This window comes from Pelecanus crispus, chromosome 9 (assembly GCF_030463565.1).
Source record: "Pelecanus crispus isolate bPelCri1 chromosome 9, bPelCri1.pri, whole genome shotgun sequence".
In the NCBI taxonomy this organism is placed as follows: Eukaryota; Metazoa; Chordata; class Aves; order Pelecaniformes; family Pelecanidae; genus Pelecanus; species Pelecanus crispus.
The window spans coordinates 25,442,040-25,467,305 of record NC_134651.1 but is presented as its reverse complement, the minus strand read 5'-3'; the positions used below and the strand labels follow the sequence as shown (position 1 = coordinate 25,467,305).

Sequence of the window (25,266 nt, the reverse complement as noted above, 5' to 3'; positions counted from 1 at the left end):
TTTTTTTTTTTTGAGACTTAAACACCAGTTGAAATGACTGACAAGTTCAAAAGTTACTGGGAGGGTGACCTGAGCTATTTACTGACCTGTTCACTCACTGATGGATAAGCAGGCAATTTCTGACCCACCGTACCTGAATGCCAGTCCCATGGAGTGGGCAAACTGCAATTGATGCTGTTCTCAGGCTTCCTCGACTGCTTACAAAATCCGACTGAAGAGTAAAACGGAGTTCCCTGACACTGTGATTTAGTTTGGGCATCTGCTGCAAAGATTTCTCTGGCCTTTGTTCTAGCTTCTAGAAGAAACGCTTGAGCTTCTGATAAATGAATATGCTGAAGGAGCAGCATTTTGACCAGTAAACTTTCCCTGTTATTCCTGCTGCAACTATTTCCTCTCTAGCTTTTTCAATTGTTATTAAAAGAATGCAAAGAAATTGCAACTATACATGAAAAAGATTGTCCATTTTCTAACAGCAACAGCAATTCCACATTTTCTGCAATGGTGAGAGGAAAAAAAAACAAACCAAACCAACCACCCAACCCTTTAGCTTGAAAGCCATTCACTTGCCTAAAGATAGAACCTTACAGTCTGAGGAGAGATGGGAGGGAACCTTCATCTTCAAAGAAAATAATGAGCTGCAAGATACCCTATTTAAAGACACCACACAAAATTAGCCACACGATTCTCATTTTTGGGGAGGAACTAGCTCAAGGGATGCTGCATAAACCAGAATTTAAATAGCGCAATCTTACTGCAGAATGAACATCGAATAGGGCAGGCCAACAGAGAATAGCAAGGAACTAATGTGTAGCCCTCTACACTTTTTTAATTAAAAGAATTCAGAACAATAAATGTGTCTAAAAACTCCCAAGAAGCCTGAAAGACCTAGATCTCAAGGACACAAAATCCTTTTCAGATCTGCACCCTTGCAAAGGTCAGCCTTTGCAAGGGTAAAGTTTAAGTCATAAAAATGTTTAGAAACTTGGCATCCCAGAGCACACAACAGCATAAACTCCTGCTTGCAGACTAAAAATAACCACTATCTTTTATTAAAATGTCATAAGGCCAGTTATGCTGGGTCTTCACACTGAGGTGTTGCAGAGCACTTGCAGCATGTATATTAATTCAAACAGTATTCCCAAAAAAAACCCCAGCCCTCAGCTGCTTCTTTGGAGGAGATGGGGGAAGTTGCTCCCTGCTAATTTTTGTGCAAAGGGCATCTTTGAGCCAAAATCTTCTGTCTGCCACTGCCATGTACAATATGGCCTGTCCTATAGATCTAGGCTCACATGACCTTGGCAAACTAAGTTTGGGAAGTCATATTTTAATCCAAAAACCTGAATGGACAGTTTTGTCCACTGCCTTAGCCGAGAGCTACAACAACATCCTCAGCAGCAGCCTGACAACAAATGAACCTGAGCAACTCCAGCAGATGCAGCTAAGACTTTTGTCTCAGATGAGAACAGTGCTCCAAAAAGTGACATCCAGACAAAACACTCAGTGAGCTTATAAACCTTCAAGAGAAATGTTGTCTTGCCTAGAATGTGAAATAAAAATTATTACAAGCTGCATGTGAAGATGAGCACAGGGCAGGGTGGACGGGATAAGATACCTTCTAAGGATCAAGTACCAAACATGGAAATGCAGCAGGCCTCAAGGATTCATGATGGGAGACGCTGCTGTCCAAAGTGAACCCTCTGAGGGGAACTAAGCATAGCAGATGACAGAAAGAGATCCGTTTTGTGGATGGCCATCAACTTGTCTTCTTTCAGAGACAGAGGAGGAAAAAATCACATCAATATGACAGTCACAGGCAACTACACCTACTGACAAAGTTGTCAGTGGCACATGAGCATCTGACTGATCAACTAGCTTTTGATTCTGCTGTTTTCAACTTGTAATGGTCAAAATTATATGCATACTCAAACATATACACACATACATATATGCCACACAGTAGATTACAGCTGACAGGTTTCTGAAAGCTACCAAAGTCCAGATAAGATGGAAGCCTGTTCAAGCTGTTGTAGATATTTCATCTGATTCCTGTCACATCTAAAACTTTGTATGAAGCCACGTTAAGGAACAGCACTGTGGACTTGCAGGTGCTAAAGAATATGTTGGGGTGAGGGCTACAGAAGGGAGTGGATGGGAGGAACACGACAAACAAAATTCTTCCTCAGTATCATGTCTCCAGGGCTGATGCTGCTATTTTCCGTTTAGTCCTGGACTGGAAAGTGAAAATACAGCATGTTTGAATTCTCAGGATTTTGTGTTCTTTAAGTAATGAATGCCATCTTCCCCTCCAGGAGCCAGACTAACACTGCCTTCTCCCACCTCCCTTACCGGGCTTACAAAATGGTGGAAGAAATTTGACTGATTTAACTGCAGCAGCGTAACTGTCATGGACTTGCAGCTGTGATCATCAAGGGTTTAATCTGAATCCAAGGCAGAAGGTAGGGACTAAGTGTGAATTTGCTAAATCTCCCATTTGCTGCTCTTCCCTCTGTCAGACCCTGAGGTTTCAGCTCGCCTAAACTTGTGTTATTGGCCACTGTGAATGCTTGATACGACAGGAACAGAGGGGTGTTGAGAAACAGCTTTGGGGGTGATGCTGAGCTTGACCTGAATTCTGGGGTTTGCACTGAAGTACCACACCCCAAAATGGCATCCTCCACAAACTGCACTTTCATCCCACTTGAATCTTCTATGGAGAAGCGTGTCCACACGCTCGCCCGCACCCACACAAGCATATGGCCTGCTTCACACAGGCAGCTTGTGCTCCACCCTTCTCCTGTCACCCAGTTACCACTGGCAAAACTGTTTCATTTACAGCAGGGATGGCGAAGAAGGAAGGGATAAGAGAAAAAATGAGAGTAGGAGAGAGCTAAAAAGCAGACTGAATATTCTGGTGCCTTCTCTCATCCTCTACAATCTGTCCACAGTCATTTTTACCTCCACAGCTAGGTCATGCTGAGGACATTCTCTGGGACCCAGACAGTAATGTTAATAGAGACCAGACCAGACTAGACTTGCTCTTTTCAGACCAGTTCCCAATCCCCCGTAGAAAAAGGCGGCTAAAATCCTCCATAGGATTCAGACTCCTTGAGCATTCTTCGCAGAACAGAATTCCCTTGGATCTGAGGCTCCAGCAAAATGATCTTGTTCTTTTTCTCTCTGTGTACTGGCCAGAATGCATTTTGATCGTGCGATCTCTCTGAAATTGCTGAGCCTAACAGCAGGCTGCACAGCAATTGCATACCGTTTTAACTCCTGCTCACTAGTTTAACTCCAGTTTGACAGTTCATATTGAACTATTTTAGCTAAACCCAGATTACAGCTATTCAAGTTTTCCCCTGCCTGAACTGATAAAAAAAGCACCCACACACGAAAACTGCTGGCTTAATCAAAACAGTGCAACACCAGAGTTACAGCTAAAACCGCGTACAGGCAATTCCTAAGGACGCAATGCCCTGCATCCTTTGCCCCTGTTTATGCGCTCAGTACACCACTCTCGGGCGCTTCTTCCAAGAATCTTTCCTCAGGAATCAAACTGCCATATGTGCTAACATGTCTGTAGTCCAAAAACTTCTGAAACAGGAGTAATCGGCAAGGAGAGAAACTTCCTGCACAGACAAAAACGGCTATGGAAATGTGGAACTTGATGACTTCAAAATGTTGCTGGAGGAGCAGGCTGATGGGCAGACAGACAGGACAGCTTTGGCTTCCTCAAAGAATAAAGCCAAAAATTTCGTAACATTTACTAGAATTGATATGTTGCACAGGAGTACTTTTTGCCCCGTTATTAATTATTTACTATCTAATAGTATACCTTAGCCTGCAAGATAAGACAGTTTCTTACTGTCTTTGGCCCTACCAGCCACAGGTTTTACATCACACCTTTAGTTTTTCTTCTTGACTTTCACATGTCATAATTTTTGCTTTATAAAATTTAGTATTTCTCTTTTATTACTTCTGTTACTTTTGAAGTTGTAAAGTGTTTTTCCTTTGCCACTGAATTGAGATGTGTTATTACCAGGTAATCCCATTTCCTGAATGTGGACTCATGACTTTCTGGCTTTTACCATTACACTTAGGAGCTAAACAGGAACTTCGTATTTCAAAAAGTAATTATTCAAGTTTTCAAAATAAATCCAATACATTTAGTTTTGCTTGACCGTCTCAGAACTAAGTAGCAATTTATTATATTTTGTTTGGATTATTAGTTAATATATCATATTACCAACTCAAAAGTTATTTTACTTGTCTGGTAACTGGTGTGCAATTTTTAGTCTACCACGTACCTGGAAGTGATTAGGAAAGCTAGATGAAAAAAAAAAATCTAAAAAAGTACATTAACCAATAACTGAAATAATCATTATAATAAGAAAGTATAATATTGCTTCATATGGTTCATAAACACTCTAAATGAAGTCCAAAATTGAACTTTAATACTTGAAGTGATTCATTTTGCACACCTCAGTTAAAACTTCTGTATCGTGCTGCATGACTCAAAATTACCCTCGAGACAAGGACTTCATGCAACAAAGCTCTTTAATATTAAACTTTTATTCGAGTGACTGGCACAAATGGTCAGCTTCATCAAGGGGTTCAAAGCGCCTGCAGCTCGCCGCGGCCCGTGGCCCTCTCCCCTCTCTTTATGACTTCATCCAGCCCCAATTATACAGCCTAAGAAAGACAAATCTCAAGCTTTCCATTTACCCTTCTGAAATCCATTTTATATTATTAGATTCTCTTATTTCAAATGCCACATCAAATATGGTTCAGCGTCATTTTAGTCCAGTGAAGCACAAGTCATATTTCATTATATTATCCAATAATTACATTGTTTGTCTGCCAGTTCACTCCCATGAACATGTCATTTTGAAAAACTCTGCTGTGAGAGGCTCCTCTTATAGATGCTGAAAGGACCAAACAAGACGCAGAGCCCTGAAATGACATTGAGCACTTTTTGATTCTGTTTGCAAGGCTGATATGTATCAGGACATATGGCAGCATTCAAAATACTACATCCTTCATATCAGTGGGCTATGTTCTACTTATTTGCTTCTGGCTCTGAAAAGCTGTGTTCAAATTTGCCTATCAATCACTTGAATCCATTTGAATTAATTATTACACATACTTTTGCAACTGTAGAAAAGTCCTTGTCACATAGAAAAAGTATCTTCCATATCAGATTTATTAATAAATTAGACCTAGAAACCTTCTTTTCCGAATGCTGGAAACAACAGAATGTGTATATCAGTTTCTTTTTTTTCAGTTACACATGTTAAAAGCATGTAGAGGCCTACATAAATTCATCTTCAGGTGTGACTGAACTGTGTAAGACTGAGGACACATTGTGGCTGCTTCAAAACAATTAAATCCTGTTAGTCCTGTCTCTTCTGGGGACTGTGTGATGTGGTGTACACACCGCCTTGAGCCTGGAATGTATAACCACTTGCGCAGGAGCACACTCGACACTAAAGCATCAAAAAAAGCACACACCTCTTTACATGCATCTACATACAACGGATGAGTGACCCATGTGTTTATACGCCATACTGAATGAAGGCTTCTGGTAAGGAGAAAACTGAAGGTATAAATGATAGTGGACTGGCAAAGGTTAATGCTAGCCTTGCCAGAGACCCTCCCTAGATTCCCTTTATTATCAATGGAGAAGGGTGGCTTGGAGTAAAAGCCTCAATGTCGAGATTTTGACTTACCCTCTCAAAGAAGGAGTCTTATTCTCCAACAACTATGCAAAGGATTTAACCTCAGAAGGCTTACACCAGGCCCTGTATCTCTCTTATTTTTGAGCATGGCCTTCACTCAAACATGCGTGTAATTATAATTATACACAGTGTGAATAGCCAATGGAATTATTTACATCTTTAAAGTTAGGGACACACATAAATATGGATTCTGGGCTTGAGCATGGTTATACGTGCTGGGTTTTGCTTGCTTTACTAGCCCAATGTTACCCTTTGTGAATACTCACCAATGTTTCTATATTAACTTTCTGTGAACTCTCAATTACTCTAAGAGGCAGAGAACCCAGTTTCTGTCTTGTAACAGGGCAGATACCTTCTGCAGTTGTTTGTGAGCGGCTCATGCTTGCTAAGTACTGGCAACTCTCAAATCTTTGGGGTCGAGGGAAACACTTGCATGAGATTTATGTGGTAACAGACTCTCCAAGGGATGAGTTTTATCCAGAGTGAAGACTGGTGTCTTTGCACAGCTCAAAGGCGAGCTTGGGAAAACAGTGATGAAAGTGTATAATTTCCACATGTGAAGTGGCACTGTCTTATTCACTGCCTCTCATTTTTCACTTTGCTTTTAGTGTTAAGGCAATACCAAGGCTACCCGTTCTGGAGAGAACTGGTGGTCTCTGGGGTGACTGTTCTGCATAATGACAAGTTCATCCATGACATCTGGGACTGGAAATACTCAGCCCCAAATAGATCCACTCCCACGTAACTACACTGAGGCACAGGCTCATTTCAGATGTATGAAAAAGGCAAGTGAAATAAATGTATTATCTCATTTAAAATGCATACAGTCCCAGGAAGCAGGATAGATTGTAGGCGTCACTAAACAGTGCATAGTAAATAAATCATATTTGCAACGCAAGACATTTCATCTAGCCAAAACCTGAGGTGTTTAGGGGTACAGAAACTGAGGGCCTGGATGTTTTCGGGACTACAGAGCTCAAATCTCTAAGTGGCATTTTCAGCCATGAAATCACAGTTAAAGGTAGAAAAAGTCCCACCTCTGCTCAGCTACATTTGCAAATGCATAGGAGCCATGGCATACAGACTCTTACGAGCACCTCATTGCTATTCAAAAGAACAGTAATGAGCAAATGGTTCCCAACTGTAATACCCGAGGCCTTTCTCAGCATCATGTGCACAGTAGTAAATTTTCTTCCAGCCAGTTAAGTGTATGCAAATTCTGCGCTCTGTAGACGAGCAGGCTGCTGCCTAACCAGTATTCTCCAGTTGTTCATGTCAGCCTCGCTGGTGGTAATCCAGGCAGGCTGGACTCGCACAGAAATCTGCTTCGTGCAAGACATGGAGACATGCTATTTACTTTGGTTGTCATTTCCTTTGGATCTTTTCCTATAGGAAGCAGGAACTTCCAGGTATCCTGCTATCAAGTTATTATATAACTGCTCTTGCTTTATACACTGGAACATATTTCAGTGTATAAAGGTATAAAGTGCCTATTCTGTGTCCAAGAACTATTGTCTATGAATTCAAGCTGGACCTTGAGAACATTATAAACAGGAAAAAGTGAGGCATTTAAGACTAGTGTACTTATTTTCATAGATAAGCAAGCAAACAAACACAAAGCCAGGGGCACCAGAGAAGAAATGGAATCTCCCTCACTGGAATTATGCAAGACTTGATTTTACAGGGCACTGGATAACCTAATCTAAGGCCCTGATTTCAACAGAAGGTTGAGCCAGATTATCTCCAGTTCATCCTTTCCAACCTCAAATTGTCTATTACTCTCTGGTAACTTTTATACTCTGGTAAATGCTGGTAGAAGATGACAGAAGAATCAGAATTAAAATATATACCTCTAAAAATAGTCTTATTGCTAATGCATTTTGAAAAAAATTCCCATTGACTATTACTTATGACAGCCCTTAACGTAAGTGCTCTGTGGGGCACTCTGCATTTTGTCATTGAAGCACCACGTAAGCCAGTGCCTACAATGTTGGCTTGGACCTAGACTTTTAAAGGCTGAAGAAGGTCACTCAACTCAACTGTGTCTGAGTTTGCATTTATGACGCGGATGTACAGTATTTCCCTACCGTTATTTCTAGCAGTGTTTCACCTCCTGGGTAAAGGAAGCCATTGCTTATCATAGTGATGAAATGTCACCTCTCAAGGTATCAAGCTGGAAAGGCACAGTGGGGAGAGTCTGGTTAATATTGTATCTCAGACAAATACACCAACTTTCCAGATAGCAACTGCACACTAACAGAAAACCTTGGGTTTCAGTCTGTGCTGACCTGATGCCAGACTACTGCCCAGTCCATGTCACAGCTGGGATTCCTGAACAGTTGCTCCATAAGAAGACCACGAACCATTTGGGCAGACAGGGCTTCTGAGCTCCTTTAGCTCTGCAGGCCAGGAAAACCTGCTACTTCAGGAAGCCACACTTTTACTTTGTGAGTGGCAGGGTCCCCAGCTTCTTGGGAAGCCCAGATCTCAGCTGATCCTGGTGTCTTGCAGCTGTGAGAAACAGTCCTAGAGCCATTTAAAGAGAGTGCCCACAAGCACTAAGCCCTCATCTGCAAGGCACTGCAGCTGCCTGCTCCAAGCACTGCTGAAGCTCAGGCCTGGGCCACAGCTATTTCCTCTCACGTGCTTCATATGCATAAGCAACTTCTGCTCCTGTTTGAGACAGAATGCAGAGATCAAGCGACAGAACATCAGCACATCTCTATTTGAAAGTGAGTTTTAACTTTCCTTAAAGATGAAGTCCCTGTGTGGTTCCCTGACACACAGCCCATCTTGTATGGCTTTGGAGTTTGGTTCCATACTGAGTGCTGGTGCATTTAACCAGTTACTGATATAACTGTCTGATTTTTACCATCCCTAATAATCCAGACAGAACAATGTTTATAGGAAACTATACTGTAGTCTCCTATGACCGCAGAAATTACTTTCCATTCCTTGCTATGTTTTCCTCTTAAGCCTACATGCTGGCCTCATACCTGCACAGGACTGCATTGAGTTAGGGGCAAACTGCATAGTACAATGGAGTGCAATGAAATCAGCTGATATAGTCAGCTGAAGAGCTTTTATAGTGCCTTTAAATAATACACCTAACTTAGTTATTTTAAAATGGACTTAAACAAGGCTGATTTTCAGAAACGAAACACTGCAATATGGGTAAGAAAGGCCAGTAAAAAAGTAAGAACGTTAAAGACTCATAATGCTCAATGCACATAAAAGTAACAGGCGGTAAAAATTAGAGTGCAGTAGGGTTTGTAAAATTCCCACTAAACTTTTTGGTATTAGCTGAACTTACGTTCTTTGCAAATGTCCAAGTCTTGACACAAAAGCAAGAAGATAAAAATTAAGAAACGCACATTTACAAATGAAAGTGATCGCTCTCCCTACCAGATAGTTCTTTTGCAGTCAGTATTAGCAAACAGGCAGGTAAGACTCAGCCTTTTGTGTCTGATGGGAAGTTTATCATGGGAATTCTGACAAGAGACATGAATGTACAGTATCAAGCTTCTGTAATGGAGAAGACAGGATGTCAGCCACACAGAATTAATGCTATTAATGGAGAAATGCTTCCCTGGAGAAGTGGGAATAGCAATACTTGAAAGCTGGAAGAAGGGAGAGATGTCTCAGTGTCAGGATGGAAGAAGCCTCCCAGGCCTGCTCGTGGGCCAGAGAGCAGGAAGGCACCTTCTGCGCTGCACTAGTACAGCCCGGCCAGCCATCATGCTCAACACTCGGAATGCTGAGATGCCTGACGCTTTGGGGAACACACTGAAAGCAAGGTCAAGGAGGTCTGTGGCCATTCAAGAACTGCATCGTGCTTTTGATAAGAGTGGTAGCAACAATGGTAATGCCAAACTGGCACTTGTGTGATTTTACTAATTAGGTTGATGCACCTACATACATCTTGCTTTTTTGATTCCGACTTGGCAGAAAAGCTCACGATGAGATGAGGAAAATGCGAGTCTGATATCCTAGGATCTCTTCTGAATTTGTTGAACTACTCTCAGCATGGCTTTGATCAATCACATAGTGTGTGATTGGGTGGGGGTGAGATGTAATATACTTGAACCTTTACAAGTATTATGTACAACACCAAAGAAGTGTAAGACGGGGTCAGAAGCAAAACAGGTCTATTGTAAGACTGAATTTCTTTAAATTGACAAATAATGCTATTTCACAGTAGCAGTTCTGCCTCAAACAAGAGGATTGTTTCCTTTAGTCTTTCATATTTTAGTAATTACTTGTGAATGCCTCCCTAAATAGAAGAGAAAGGCTATTTCTCACACAGACTCTGTCCAATACTCAGGCTTGCTTTCTAAATTCCAGAGTGTAAGGGAATAAACAGTGATAGAAGAGGAGTGCAGATCAAGGATTCCTCTGATGCTTGCCCATGGCCCTATTTTCTCCTTCAGAGACTAGACAGTGACAGCAGGAAGTTTGCCTAACCTCACCTCACACCTATCTTACCTCTTTTTTATTTTGTCCTCCAAGAAGTACATGACTGATCACATGAATACAAACGGCACCAAACTGATTCGGAGGTTTTAGCCTCTCTACACATTGCAGATACAGTGAGGAGACATATTAAAAGGCTGCTTGCCTGAGCAGACAAGTATGAACTGTCTCACATTAAGCTGCCACGGAGGAACCGGTTAAGCAGCCTGAGCATGAGGGCTGCAGGTGTTATCGATTACTTGGCTCCCATGCTTCTGGGTTGTGCAGCAAGAATCTGGGAGCAGCGTCAGGCAGCCACAGCGGGCAGCCATATCAGGCACCTAGTAGGAGAATCCTCTCAGAGGGACACCTGATTTGGGGCTTCTCTGGTCCAGGTCTGTTTCATCAACTTGTGCTACAATGAAACCCAAATTATTGCTGGAAACAAGATGTTTGCTTTAACTAGGAAGTGGCAGTATACTTTAGTAGCATTAACCCACTTGTCACCAGCAGTACAGATCCACTTGAGCTTTACAGAGTAAGTTTGGGCTTTAGGTAGTCTTTAGCTTTACTCTCTCACACTGCTTTCTCTACCTGTCTCCTCCCTTTAGCAGTGGAACAGAAAGAGAGGAAAATGACCCTGTTCTTGCTTTTGGCCAATGATCAATCAATTGTTTGAAGACCTTTCCTCTACCCTAAAGAAAACAATGATACGTCATAAATCCCTGCTTGTCTTTCCTATTATGCTAAGCTTACCACCTCCAAAAATAAGCATGTTATCATACCTCAGGAATGAGATCAAAAGTAAATACCATAATCACATTTCTAATGATAATAACTTAAAGCAATGTATAAGACTGACAATTACTAGAGTGATCAGAAAAAGATGATGGGCTAATAGAACAAAGTAAGTATTTACATAAAAGAGAATTTACAATTTCAGTATGACAACCTTAATTAATTTAATGATAAATGCTGACTTTCTATCTTTTTAAAAAATCAATTAACATCAAAACAAATAGGCTAATGTAGCAGTCAGACCCATGCTTCCTCCCTTCTGCCAGCATCCACAAAGGGGCATTTCTGGTCAAGAACAATAACAACTGTTAACTGTTGTTGAACAGGAACAACAGTATGCATTTTGGTTAGCACCTTATACCACAAAGACTAGGGTTATTAGAGTGATGCATTTCTCTTGGGGTGGCAAGAAACCGCAGTATTTCCATTAATGGTGGAAAGGTTTCCCTTTTGCTGCCTCCACCCCCCAGGCAGCAGTCCCAAACCCCAGGAGTGACCAGCTCTTCCTAGATGCCCCTAGATGCCTCATGCTCCCGCCCCGCCTTGCTTTCCTGCCCCGTCTTGAGTGCCCACACCAGCCCTTGTAGTCCCATGCCCAGCTTCATGCTCCCATACCACCTTCCACTGGTCAGGCCAAAGCAGATCCCTCCAAGGCTTGACCCTCTCCTCACTTGCAGCCATGACACCAGAGGATCCAAAACACATTTCAGCTCATCTGTGAAAATGAGTATCAGCTCAGGTTTTCCTAATCAGCTGCAACTAGAACTGGGCACTCAAGCCAAAGGACAGACACTGTATTACTATTTTTTTTTTTAAATAAGACTCTTCTTTTTGAACTATATTTTCCTATATGTGTTTTGGCTCAGTTACAGATTGAAACAGTAGCTCTCCCCTCCTTCTCCCCCACTTGGCTCAAGTCAGTGCTGTGACTCAATATGTGATTTTGATTTATTAAGACTAATTTCCCGCAATGAGCAAAACAAAACACATACAATGGCCCATCTGGGCAAATAATTTCTGAAAATGCTTGCAAGACAAATAGCACAGCATACTCTGAGACACAACACATGAATAATAAACGGGCATTTTAGTATTATATACTTGCGAGCATATAATAAGATATGCTGAATTTACTTTGAGATTCAGATTTGTCTTATTTTAAAATGTCGCATTTTGGTTTAGTTGAGCCAGTATTTCACATGATTTCTGTTTCTATTGAAATCTTGATGCTGTTTTTAATACTAAAAAGCCATTTCTCAATTCTAATTAAAATTATTTAATTATATCTCAAGTCACTATATTTAGCAAAACCAAACAAAGAACCTGCAGACCTCAGGCCACCAAAAGTACACTGATTTCAGCCAGGGATGATATATACCTCAATTAGCAATAAATTACAACGTTAACATATGCTCTCCATAAAACAATGCTCCAGTGACATTTTTTCAGTGGGACTGGACTAGAAAGAGCTCTCCTGTTGTGATTCATGGACAAACTTCTGGTCTTGATGGGAGTTTTAATGCCACAGCAGAACCAAGGTTAGAGCTTCCAACTCCTTTTCTTTTTAAAACATAAGGGCATATTAGAGAAGAAAACCACTGCACACAGCTGCCAGGCCTTGAACGAGGAGATCCCACATCTCCAGATGAACAGCCTAAAGACTGAATTATTATCGGCTGGTCTGCTTTTCTATCTGCCCCTCAAGGTACACAGACAAAGGGAATCCGAGTGAGTTTTTCTTCCTTCATGGTCACATCTCTGTATTTTCCAGTAGGAGCCCAGCCGAGTCGTCTGCGGCCCTCAGCCTGTCCCTTCCCCTGCATGCCCGCTCCCTGTGGATGTTCCCTCAGCAGCCTCACCTGGGATGCGCAAGTCAGAAATGAGGACGAGGCACAAATTACTCGTCTCAAAGCAATAGCAGTTTGCAGAAACCTAAGACCAGAATAGGATTTTGCCAGACTTCAGATGCCCCAGCCCACTATTTGAATATTTCTTGTGAGTTTTACTCCTAATGGAAGCCCTGACAGATAAATGCTCCTAAGCAATCAGCAACTACATCCTGTTCAATTGCCTGAGAACTGCAGCCTTTATGGCAAGAAACATTTCCTAGTGAAGCACCCCCATTACTATGTAGTCTGCTATGTACTACCATATCCTGATGCACTACTGTGTGATACATTGCTTTGCAAAGAGGGCTCTGTTGATTTTGATTTTGATTTTTCTTGCTAACAAAAGAGTCCCACAATAGACAGCGGATGCATTCTCTCAACTTTGATTGACAAGTCAATGTGAAAATATGTTCCAAAAGCAAAAAGCTTCGGACCCAAAGACTTGCTCAGAACTATATATGACAGAAATCTACCAGGTTTTTTAAAGAAACAAGAGAGAACTAAACTGCTACTAGATTTTTGTTTATTTTTCCCAGGCTGGCAGCATTTATGTATCTTTTCTTTCTTTAATCACAGATATGATGAAATTTGATGTCTTCAGAATTTTTATACAGTCTATGTTACATGTGTATATATACATATACATATTTACTAAGAAAAAGAAAAAAATACAGAAGACCATGCAGAGAAAGATTATGCTCACTCTTTGGGTAAACTGGATTGTTTCAAGCACTGGGATGAGTTGTTCCACTGTATATGGATTACAAAAAAATTGTAACTTATCCAGAGCTGAGCATTCAACATCTATATCTGGAAGCAAAGAGATGTCTGATTCTTATCAGGGGATAATAAACACAGCCCATGAATCTAATAAGAACAAACATTTTGAAAAAAAATAGGATGAGAAACAAACTCTGTGTAACTGATGAAGTAATCTGAGATGATAGTTTATATTTGAAGATAGGGGTCAACAGTTTTTATACAGCAGAGCAGGAAATAAAGAAAATAAACAAACAATCCATTTGCTCTTTCCTGGCATTATAAGACTTTCCTAGCATCATAGAATGGTTTGGGTTGCAAGGGACACCTTCCATGAGACCAAGTTGCTCAAAGCCACATGCAGCCTGGGCTGAACACTTCCAGGGATGGGGCATCCACAACTTCTCTGGGCAACCTGTTCCAGTGCCTCACCACCCTCCCAGTGAAGAATGACTTTAAATAGAAAAGTTTCAAGTTTCATTAATTGTATCTTTATTTTCCTGAAGTACATACATTTCTTGCTGCTATTTATTAATCAGATGGTAACTATTGTATTAATTCAATTATCACTCCTGTTTACAGCTGAGATAAAGGTGGCGAGGACTGTTATTGCTTTTATAGTGATGTGAATTCAAAAAGGACCAACACATCTGTAGACGTGTTTGCTTCCATGAAAATCTCTCCTTGAACTGCACACAAGCTGAGGCAAGATTAATCCTTAAGACTTCTATGACCCAGGCCATTCAAACCTCCACTGAAGAATCAACCTGGTTTGGAAATCCAGACATATGGCAGCTCTGGAAAGGTGCTCTGTTCTGTAAGGCACACAAGTCTCTGCAGGTTTTGGGAGGTATGTGCAGGGCAAGCAATAATACTTCTAAGCCCGTTGGGGCTGTTTAAATCCCAAGTAAACCCCCAACAGTCTTTCTAAGATGACTACCTCTCTTTCTATGTTTTCATTGGACAAAATGAAGAACAGAATATTTTGAGTCTTAGTGCAAGTCAGCTACAAGTTGGGATGAAAATCAAACCAACTTGTCTCCACTTAAATCTAATATAAAAAGTCTATAATGTAATAAATTTTATAGCTGTCTAAAAAATATATACACTTTTAAATTAAGTAGTAGTTAAATGATTTATTGTATTATTCTCTATTGTCTAACCCAATTAAATTCACATTCGAGATTAAATTATGGCTAGCTCATATTATTGATAAGAAACATCTCAGTGCTGTTGCTTCAAACTTTGCTGTGACGGCATCCTTTATATAAAAATCTAAAAGGAATTTAAGTAACATGCATTTTGTAGCTCAGCTGGCAGATCCATGAGACTTTGGTGCCGGGAAAAAAAAAAAAGAATACGTGGGTCCAGATTCAGCAAGATTTGCTTTGGCATTGCTCTCATTTTAAGCGCTAGGATATTGCACTGTCTTCTTGAATTACAGCCACGCCCTAAGCATTCATCTCTGACTGACAACAGCAAAACACACTGATTCTCAAAATCTGTCAAGATTAGATTTAAGCTGACGAAAGACAAATAAGTTAAACTTGTATAATACTTATTATATTACAATCCTTTGAGAATGCCCATGCCACCCTGCTAGTAAAGTTATAGTCAAAGCTTTTTCACTTTTCCCTAGCATTCCCATTGCTTTTCAATGCAATTGATCCTTTAGGATTTTTAACCTTGGCCTCAGAACCGCTTGTGTTTAAACTGCGAAAAGTATTATGTTGAAGAAAAACATTAAAACATATTTAAGTGTGATTATGTGGCAAGAAGTAGTAGTCAAAAAAGGCGCAATGGGGGATTTTATGTTTATTATCAGTTGCAGTTCACATCTGCTCTATTCACAAAAAAAAGGGGAGGAAAAGATGTTATTTCTAACTGCTAGTTCTTGAAAATCAACCTGGGACTTCACTTGATCTGTTTTTGCATTACTAAAAGTAAAAGTTACTGTAAATTGTAACTCAGTAATTCTATTGATATGTGAATTAGCAGCTATAATAAACCCTTCAAATACCTTATCTGCCAGGGATGCAAATAACAGTAATTGTTGAATAATATTCTCTAAATTTCACTTTACTTTTGGCTTTGCAAAGTGGTTATGAAATAGCCTGCTATTTGCATAATCATTTTTCAAAAAAACAACAACTATGTGGTGAGGATTTAAGTTCCAGATGAAAAAAATGAGGAACTGCTATAATCTCCAACAAACTGGCATTTCAGCCTAAATGACAGGCAGAAATAGGAGACGACTTGCATACAGATTATTTGTAACATGCTGAAGTTGGGATGCACCAACGAGAACAATAATACATTGTCACCAGTTTTGTTCATGTCCATGGGATTTAGGATCAATGAAGTTATTAATCTCCTTGCCTTTGTGGATAAGTCACAATAAGGAGCTAACAAAGAAATAGCTGCTGTACACCAAAGACTGTCAGTGTGGGATTTAAATGAATGAAGACTTTGCTACTTCTGCATGGCCAGTTGCAAGCCCCTCTTGCTCACAGCCTTGTGCTGCATTGCTACCCCAGTCGCCAGAGGCCGACATTATCTCAGGCCCCGCTGACCGTGCTGCACCGTGTTGCTGCATCTCCAGCCCGGGACTGCCAGCATGGGGGAAGGAAGCTGCAGCAGTCGTCACGGAGCGATGAGGAAGAGCTGAGGTCCAGCAGTGGAAGACAGGAGGTGCAAGAGGATCTATCAAAGACAGCAGCGATTAGATTTGCTCCAGAAATTGTTAAGAATTGCTGAGCTAAGCTCCATCTTTTAGAAAAATGAATCCTGTTGATTTGAACGTAGCTGTAGTTGACAGTACTCCACAACCTCAGCAAATTGATCCAGCAGCAGATTATTCTGATTTTCAAAAATACACACCTTTGCAAAACAGGATGAGAGAGAGAGAGAAAGCCAACAGGTCCAGGCTCTCTGAGGGATAGATGCAGCATGGCTGGAGCTTGTTTTGTTAAGACACGTTATTTCTTTCAAAAATCTCAGCACATCTTTCTCTTACCCAAGAACATGCTTTCTTGTGGGTAGTTTAGCAATATTACTTAAGTGGTAGAAGATTACTGGGGCCTAGACACATCAAATCACCTGTTACGCACATTCTGTGCATTGCTGTGTTCTCGGGTCTCCAGGCTTCCTGCCTCTCTAGGATTGCTTCTGTATATGCAGTATGCAACTATTGCTTAAAATGCTCTTGCAAATGTCAAACACTTAGGAAGATACAAAGATAACACCTTATTTTATCACTGTTTAAATTCCACCTCACATGTTGCCTCCCCCCCCCAAAAAGAATATTTTAATGAAAAAAATCAATTTGCCTCTAAAATGAGTAATGGGATCCTGTATAACTCTTCCTCTATACAGTCTACACACACTATTGGATGACACTTTAAACTGTTGGTTTAATCGGCTTTTCAGTGTCAGTTTTTGTTTGTATATTAATAACACAACTGAAATGAAAATTCAAGAAGCAGAAAACAGCTACACGTTTGATGTTGTATGTGAAAGCCTTAGATATTTAGCAACTTCTTTGGTGCTTTGATCTCTGAAGAAATCTTACTAAAATTATGATCAAAGGAATTTATATTATTCCAAGTACTTAAGAACGAACCATCTTAGGGCAATAATCAGTATTCTGTTTAATCCTTTACCCTTGGAATCCATTATTGCTAAGCACCTCAATCTGATGGGAGTTACACTTACTTAAGGATTATATTCTCCTAAAACAGAATTAGAAGTAACAGAAAGCAACACTTCCAACTTACAGAAAGACCTAGGAATTGATTTTTATTCTTCTGACTAAAAAGTGTTCTTTGAAGCTGTTTTCGAAACGTACATAACTTAAGAAAATTGGTATGCAGCTCATTATGAGACCGTTCAGATTTTTATTTTTCTACAGCAGACAAAGAAATAGAATTTCCAATACACAGCTACTTTTAATTTAATCTATTTCTAACTATTTCCTATTGTCAGTGTTTATAGAAGACTATTACACAGATGGATATATCTAATATTTATAAAGCAAATTAACACTCTATAACATGCACAGGCAGATAAATAATGAATTATCCTTTTCATCAATCTGACCACATAATGTCTATTTCACTCTAATATTAAGCACTGCATCACACTGGTTGTTGTAATCCCCCATGGCAAGTTAAATCAAACATGTGATACAAAGAATCGCTAAACTGCAGCCTACATAACAATAGAAGAACATGAAAGCCAAGCAAGATTTAACAAAAACAGTAATTACTGGTTACATTATGGATTTACCACTGGTGGTTGATGAGAGGTAAAGGAGGGCTGTACTTTTGCAGGAGCAAATAAGAGATCAGACCGTGACTCCCGGTCACAGCCACAGTCTTAATAACCTCCTACATCCTGACTAAGCAATTCCTCCTACTGTTTTACCTGGGCAGATTATTTTTCTTCCTGCACACCCCACCCCCAAAGGTGGACTTTAATCTTACAGTGGTTTTCTACTAACTATTTATATCCCCATGCTCCGTCACTCTTTAATGGTGAAAGATTACAAGTAGACTAATGTGCAAACACCTCTGACTCCGAACACACTGTTGTAAGCATTCTTCCAAGCTGACAAGAAAACATGCCGACTTTAAATGAAAATCAATCTCTGTTAAATCTGTTAGCTCCAGCTCATTTGGACTGGCACTACTTTAAGAGTTCACAAAGAGGTGTGCTGAAGCAGTAGTATCAGAGAATCACGCATTCAGCGTTGAAAGACGGCAGGTGCACCAGGACTGCAAGTGCATCGGAGGGAACCCAAATAGACGATAGAGGCAGACATGGGCTAATCATGCCTCTGACAAACTCCTTGGTGGGTAATCTTTCCTTTTTGGGCTGAGGGGCTTGAGAACAAGGCCTGTCAAGGAAATGTTTTCAGAAGTGCAAGGTTAATTCATCCTGGAGCACCTTCTGTCCCGACTTCAGCATTCCGTACAGCTCAGTTATCACACCCTTGTAGTCCCATTTGGTCTTTTGATCTGTTTATATCTACACCACTGAAAAACAGGAAGCTGCACAAACAAGGAGATTTTCCTCCAACACAAGAACATCACAGGGCTTCTAAAGGCGCTCACACAGCCTGACTAGTCGCAAGCGTCATGGGGGGCTCAGGAGTTCCTCCGTGTTCCTGTGGACTGTGGGCTGTAAGACAGTTAATTAACAGCTACAGAACAACAGCCAGGAACAGAGCAACTTCCAGGGAAATAATTTTGGCTCGTTGGAGTTCATAAACCAGCTGGAACAACAGAATCTTCAGTTGCCTTTAGTACCAGGCCCACTCCATGGCTATTTCAGGCTTATGATCCTGGGAAATGTAACATGAGAAGCAGTACCACCTAGTAATTTTAGCTTCAGCTCTGTTATCAAACCCAGTGATAAAATGTTTTTTTCTCTAAAAATTACTTACTTGATTAAAGTGCTGAAGTTTATCAATTAAATTACTGATGAGTGGGTCCAATCCTCTGACTCTCAGTTCTGGATTATTAATTTGTGCCTTCAGCCCATTGGAAACAACTCTGCTGGTGTAACTGAAAAAGAGAAAAAAAAACCCCAAAACTTCAGTGACTGGAACCATATCTACCAGAATAAAAAATCATACTAAAGAGGACTTACGAAAAGTAAGTATTTTGTAAATGGGATCAGAAATTTGTAATAAATATTTACTTTTTTAAATACACCAAACCAGAATAAAATTCACAGTTTCTTGCAGTATCATTCATCATTTCAAACTATTCAAGTCATGAACTGACAACAATTTCATAAACCACATATAGGTTCCTTTCATTCATATTTTAATATCTGAACCTTTATAACTGACATTCTGAAGTTCTTCCATGCAGCAGTCAAAGCTGATAGCTTCCAAAAATTCATTCTTTCATAATTACAGACATCCAGGGAATTTAAGACAGAAACTAAACATCATGAGATTGAAGTAAATTCCAATGAAACGGCAGTCTGATTTTGAAAAGATTCTTAATCAAAGTATGAGATTGGACTTCTCTTGCTAGACTAGCAGTTTATCACCAAACTGTCTAGAGACACTGTAAAGCAGCACCTGCTGTTGTACCAGTGCTCCTCACCATATACCTTGTCTGCATTACGAACTCACTAGCCTGGGTCCATGTACAGGAATTCTCTCTAACCAAGTCCTGCTTTATTTGAGGAATAGCAGCTGTTCTCACACTGCAATGACCTGCCTCTTATCAGCAATCTTCTCCCACCAACTGTTAACTAAACAGTGACTGCCAGTCTTTTCTGGAACGCACCACAGTGTACTCCCAAAACCTAATTCGCTTGGGGCTCCACCCATGTACTCTCATGGGGAAAATTCCAGGATTGTGCACATTTGGTCGCTACTTCTGAACACATCTTTACCACAGTTGAGGAGATGAAGTCATCAGCACATGTATGCTGAATCCAGTGCTTCCTGGAAGTATTCAAACTGCCGCATATTGGCTCCAGATTTGATCTGTTCATACATGATTTAAGTTCAACCCATCCGCAATACACTGCAAATCCCAGAGAGACATGGAGCAACCTTTTTTGGCGAGTCATGCTTTTGAGGGTTGTATGTAACCGCTTTCATTAGTTCGGCACTCATTTGTCACAAAGTGGATCACAGATGTTTGCATGAGCAATTATGAAGTGGACAAGAGACTGTTCCCAAACCAGACTCTCTCAGACTCACATACATGCCTGCGACAATCTCATTAAGACGCCATGTTGGCATCTTTGTAAGTCAGGTAGTAATCGGCTGTGCTCCTTTGGACTGAAAAGTCAAGAGAAACATCCCACTACATCTTTCACTTTGATCATACCTACAAACTTTGATATCCCAGATGTTCTCCTATCAGTGAATTCTTTACTGTAAACCAATTTGTGCTGAAGCTGAGGACAGCGCTTCAAAGTAGAAGAAAGTGCCCAAATTCTATTGTAGAAAGACAATAGAATGTGGTGGGGGGAGACCTAGGTCTCCAAATATTTTTGTCCTATCTTAATTTCATTTAGAATAAACAACAAATTGTATGCTAACTGCTGACAAAGCATACTGTATTATACTACTGTAAAATGTGTGGCTTAAAAAGAGAAAGAACTGAGAATGGTCCACCTTTTCAGTAAACTCAATAAATTTCACTTCTCAGGAAAAAAAAAGAAAACCAAATGGTTCAGAACAAAGAATTGAGAAAAATCGTATTTTTCACTAATAGTCAGATAGTATTCAGAGGACAAACATTAAGGAAAACCTTTTTCAGTGAGTTTGCATTTTTTTGTTCACTGAGCCTTTTAAAGGTAACGTTCTAATTTTTCTTGATGTGTAACTCACATGAGTACAAACTAATCTGGAAGTATAAACTTCCATGATGCAATGGCATGTGCAAAATGATGGACAGGTTCTGATCTTACAAACAGTCTCAGACAGCTGGACTGATGACCCCAGGAAGAACCCAGATAAAGTAGTATTTTTGAAGTCAAGAGTGGTACAGATCATATAAATTCACATCAATTCATGTGGACAATACAGAAAGACTGCTGCACCTTACCTGCCTTTAGCTTTACCTTTATAAACAGATCATACCATTTGCTGAACACTTATCATTGTTCACCATGTGAAAACACATGGTTACCCACTGTAGATGTACAGGGACACTCGACAAAGCTTTTTGAGATCATCTAGTTGCAATACAGGGGAAATTTAATTTAATGGGTCAGCTCCACCAGTCTGTTCAGTGATTCTCCGTGTGCATTGTTTTGTCTGATCAGAAACTCATCAACAGCAGCAAAAAGCAAGGGTTTCCCTTTTCATTGCTCTTGACTGCTCTTCATTCAACCCCTGTTTATAGCTATCAGAATTTGTCTAGAGGCTTATGTCATTATAATCCAGGATAAAGAATGCAAAATTGCTTCCCCTCTGGTTTGGTTGGGTTGGGGTTTTTTTGGCAAATGATAGTTTTTTTTTTTTCCCCTGTGAATCACAAGCCTCCATTAAATGCTTCTAAGTGGTATCACAAACCTACAGCACTGCATGGAGTTTGCATAAACGTGACCAATTCAAGGATAGCAGTAGCAGCAGCACTAATGCCAGAGTCCTCAAAGGGACCCAAAAAGTGGAAAGTCAATCTCAGTCAACTCATATATATTGCTCTTGCTAAATACATACCCTTTTTTACATACATTGTTATCAGGAAAATAGGACCATTTGGTATGAATGAGTTCACAGTCCACCAAGACAAAGGGGATACTCATATCTGTAAAGTTCCACGCAACTTTAAGGACTCACTCTTTAAAGCTCTAGACATACGCATAAATTATGCACAGATATTTCTCTTGCCCAGACTGCTTGTAATTAGATTCATAATGTGGATTGCCTAAATTCCAGATGTCAGAGAAGGCATGCATGGGTTGTGTGAATCCTGCATCATTTCCTTATCTCCTTGGTCTAGCATGGCTTCAGTATGGCAGTCACTAACAACTACATCTAACTGCTAATGCAAGGCTCCAGCGCATAAGAGTTGGCCCAGCTATGGTCTGGAAGGTGACCTGCATGACCGGCAATGCCCAGGAAACCAACTACAGACCTTTCCAACTACAGACCTTTGGCAGTGGAGAAATAGATGTGATCTGCCAAATGAACAGTGTAAAAAGCTGATGTAAAGAGAGGCAAAAGACTTACTTGCAGAACTCTCGGGTTTGCCCACAATAACCCGTAAGCTCTGCTTGTCCTGCATGCTCTTACTGAGAGGTCACTTCTATGACAAACCCAAGACCAGAAAGACTCAGATGAACTAAAAAATGGTGAGTTGAGGGAGGGTGGGCTACACCTCCCAAGGAGAAGGAGACAGGGCAGAGAACAGAACGAGAATTGCACAGCCAGTGAGAATGGAGAAATTCCTCCAGTCCATCACCACCAAGAACGAAAGACTGTACTAGAAAAAGACATTATGCCCATCTGACTCAAACTACTACCCTGTAAACTGTGAATCCTTCTACTAGCTCTGTATCATGCTAAAATACTTTGAAATAAACACTATACATCTCCTGAAAGATAATCTGATTACTTCACTTCTTTGCACTATCCAAAACATTTTTTTTGTTGACATCAGATCCTGAATTACTGGAAATGTACATTAAGTAAGATCAGAAATTGGCTTGCTTTATTTAATAATCTGCAATTTAAGTGAAATATTGTAGTACAGAATTGTTAACTCTGGTTACAGCTCTAGTACTTTATTCATACTAAGCCCAGAAATGTCAGCAGGAATGGCCAGGGAAGTTGTATTAAAATATTGTCACTGGAGCAATCCTGAAAGTAACTGTTACACTGGAGCCCAAGGAACACTGCGTGCAGGCAGAATTTTCATCCAGACCTCAAGCCTCATGCCAATATTATTCCACTGACCATTTGGGCAAAGCTATGATACTTTAAAAAAACAAACAAAAACAACTTATAAAAAACAACTCCCCAAAACCCAGCTTTACAGTATTTCAGAAGAACAGTATCAATTATTTTAGACCATAGTTAACACAGCTCATCACAGGTTTAAAAAAAGGTAAAAAGTGAAGTGCTGTTTACACATGGGATTGCATTTCAACTGAAGGCACACATTTTTATTTTCTATATAAATATAGATAAACTAAGATTTGACTCTAAACACTTATTTTAAAATAAAGCCAGATGCTATTCTGATTTGTGTTCTTTTTAACTCCTAATATGAAAAGGGATCAAGATATAGGATTCCCTCGAAGACAAATATGCCATTTTAGAAAACTCATTACTTTAAAAACAACATATAAAATAGAAATAACTTCAAATTCCAGGCAAACAACTGCAGGAGCTGCATTAGGGGTAGATTTAACTAGCAGTGATATTTAGCCACAAAAGTCCAAGAAACAGGGTACTGTTTTCACACGACTTCCTTACCTCCTCCCTGCAGGAGATCATACCAGTCAGGATACAAGTGTCTGATAAAGCTCTTGTAGGCAGCTTTTCCAAGTATTATTGATCAAGCTCCAGCTGGGAGACTATTTCCATTACTCCATATTCCTCGGGGTGCTGTTACCCTGAGTGGTGCCACTAGCAGCCACTAAGCACCCCAGTGCGGCTAATGGCTGGTCCTTTTCCTGAATGAAGTCAGCTCCAGCGCATGTGCTCACCAGAGGGATTACACAGCAAGACACCACACCGCACTCCAGATGCTTTGTAACATGCACTGAGCATTTCAGAATTTTCTGTATTGGAAATTCAGGCTACCTGGAACCTGAGCTTCATCTGAATGCAGCTCCCTTAATTTTAGTTCTTTTTTTCTCCACTTGACTATTTGACCCGACATAGCTGCATGAGAGGCATCAACATTCTTATTTAATTGTGGAAGAAATGGGGCATCTAACATCACAAGGCAAATCTGAAAATTTGAGCCTCATATTCAGTTCAGAGAAATCCATGAACTGCCATAAACACCTCTATGGGACGGAAATTGCTTTTGATGAAATAATTTGTCATACAACCTTGAGAGTTGCCATATACATAAAATAAGAATAAAATGCACTGGCTACAAAATTAAAGATATATTTACTGAGATGTTACTAATTTGTTACCCACATTTTAAAAACATATAATTACACACTGAACATCACCAAGGGAACAATTTTGAACCAGAAATATTTTTTGTAAACTGCCATGCATTTTTTTAATCTTTTTTATTGGTACTTGTTGAATAATTCCACTATGATCAACAGGAGCTAAAACAGCAACACCTGTCTGAGACATACTGGCAAACTCAAACTCCTTGTGACTGAGACTCTACTGGTTCTAAAAGTCTCATTTAACCATTCATTTCTTTAGCATTACAAAAATGTGACTGTCCTAATTTCTGCACAAATACATAAACTATTCTGTAAGAAAAACAACCCCTGCCCCCCCCCCCCCCAGAACAATACATTAAAAAAATAGAGATTGGACCACCTAAAAAAAAAAAAAATGTTCCAGCAGCCTGCTACAGCTGGAGAAATCTAAAGAAAGTAAGCCACTAATTTTATAAGCAATAAAATCATAAAACCGTTGAGACAAAGCTAGATTTTACAATGATCATTTCACATCCAGCTCTGTTTTTTTAATCTTTATGCATAACTTCCTAAACAGAAAACAATCCTAGAGAGATATGTTGCCTGTAAAACCACCCAGAAGTAGATAGCACTATGCAAATAATAACTACAATGAACTAAAATTAAGTCTTTTTAGGCCCATATGTTTGAAAGTCGGTCATTGACCGCAGGGTCTCATTTGCTAAAAAAATTCTGAAGTAGCCTGTTTATTTCAGCAATATACTCACCACACTGTCAGAGCAGACACCACCCACCACCACTAAATGACTCAGAGGTTAAAGGGTTAGAGGGGGAGAAGGAAGGGAAGAGCTTTGAATGTGTCATTTAGTAAGAAGCAATGAGAAATATGGATAAGCTATTTAACCGGCCTTGAGATCCACTGAACAATTAATTCAGTTACATTAGGCATGGTTCACCAGATGGTGTGTTTTGCCTTATATTTATTCATAATTTGACCCTTGGGCTGGAATGGTTTGCCTGAAATTCAATTATGT

The 25,266-nt window shown here is 40.0% G+C and overlaps 1 protein-coding gene across 1 annotated transcript in view; it reads right to left on the bottom strand.

Annotated features, from left to right (window-relative positions):
• The window catches only part of LOC104025469 (glypican-5), a 416,865-nt gene that overhangs the window by 139,497 nt on the left and 252,102 nt on the right, over window positions 1–25,266 (bottom strand). Inside the window, exon 7 of the mRNA XM_075716973.1 lies at window positions 19,080–19,200. Coding sequence (XP_075573088.1) covers window positions 19,080–19,200 — 121 coding nt within the window. The remainder of the gene's footprint in view (window positions 1–19,079; window positions 19,201–25,266) is intronic.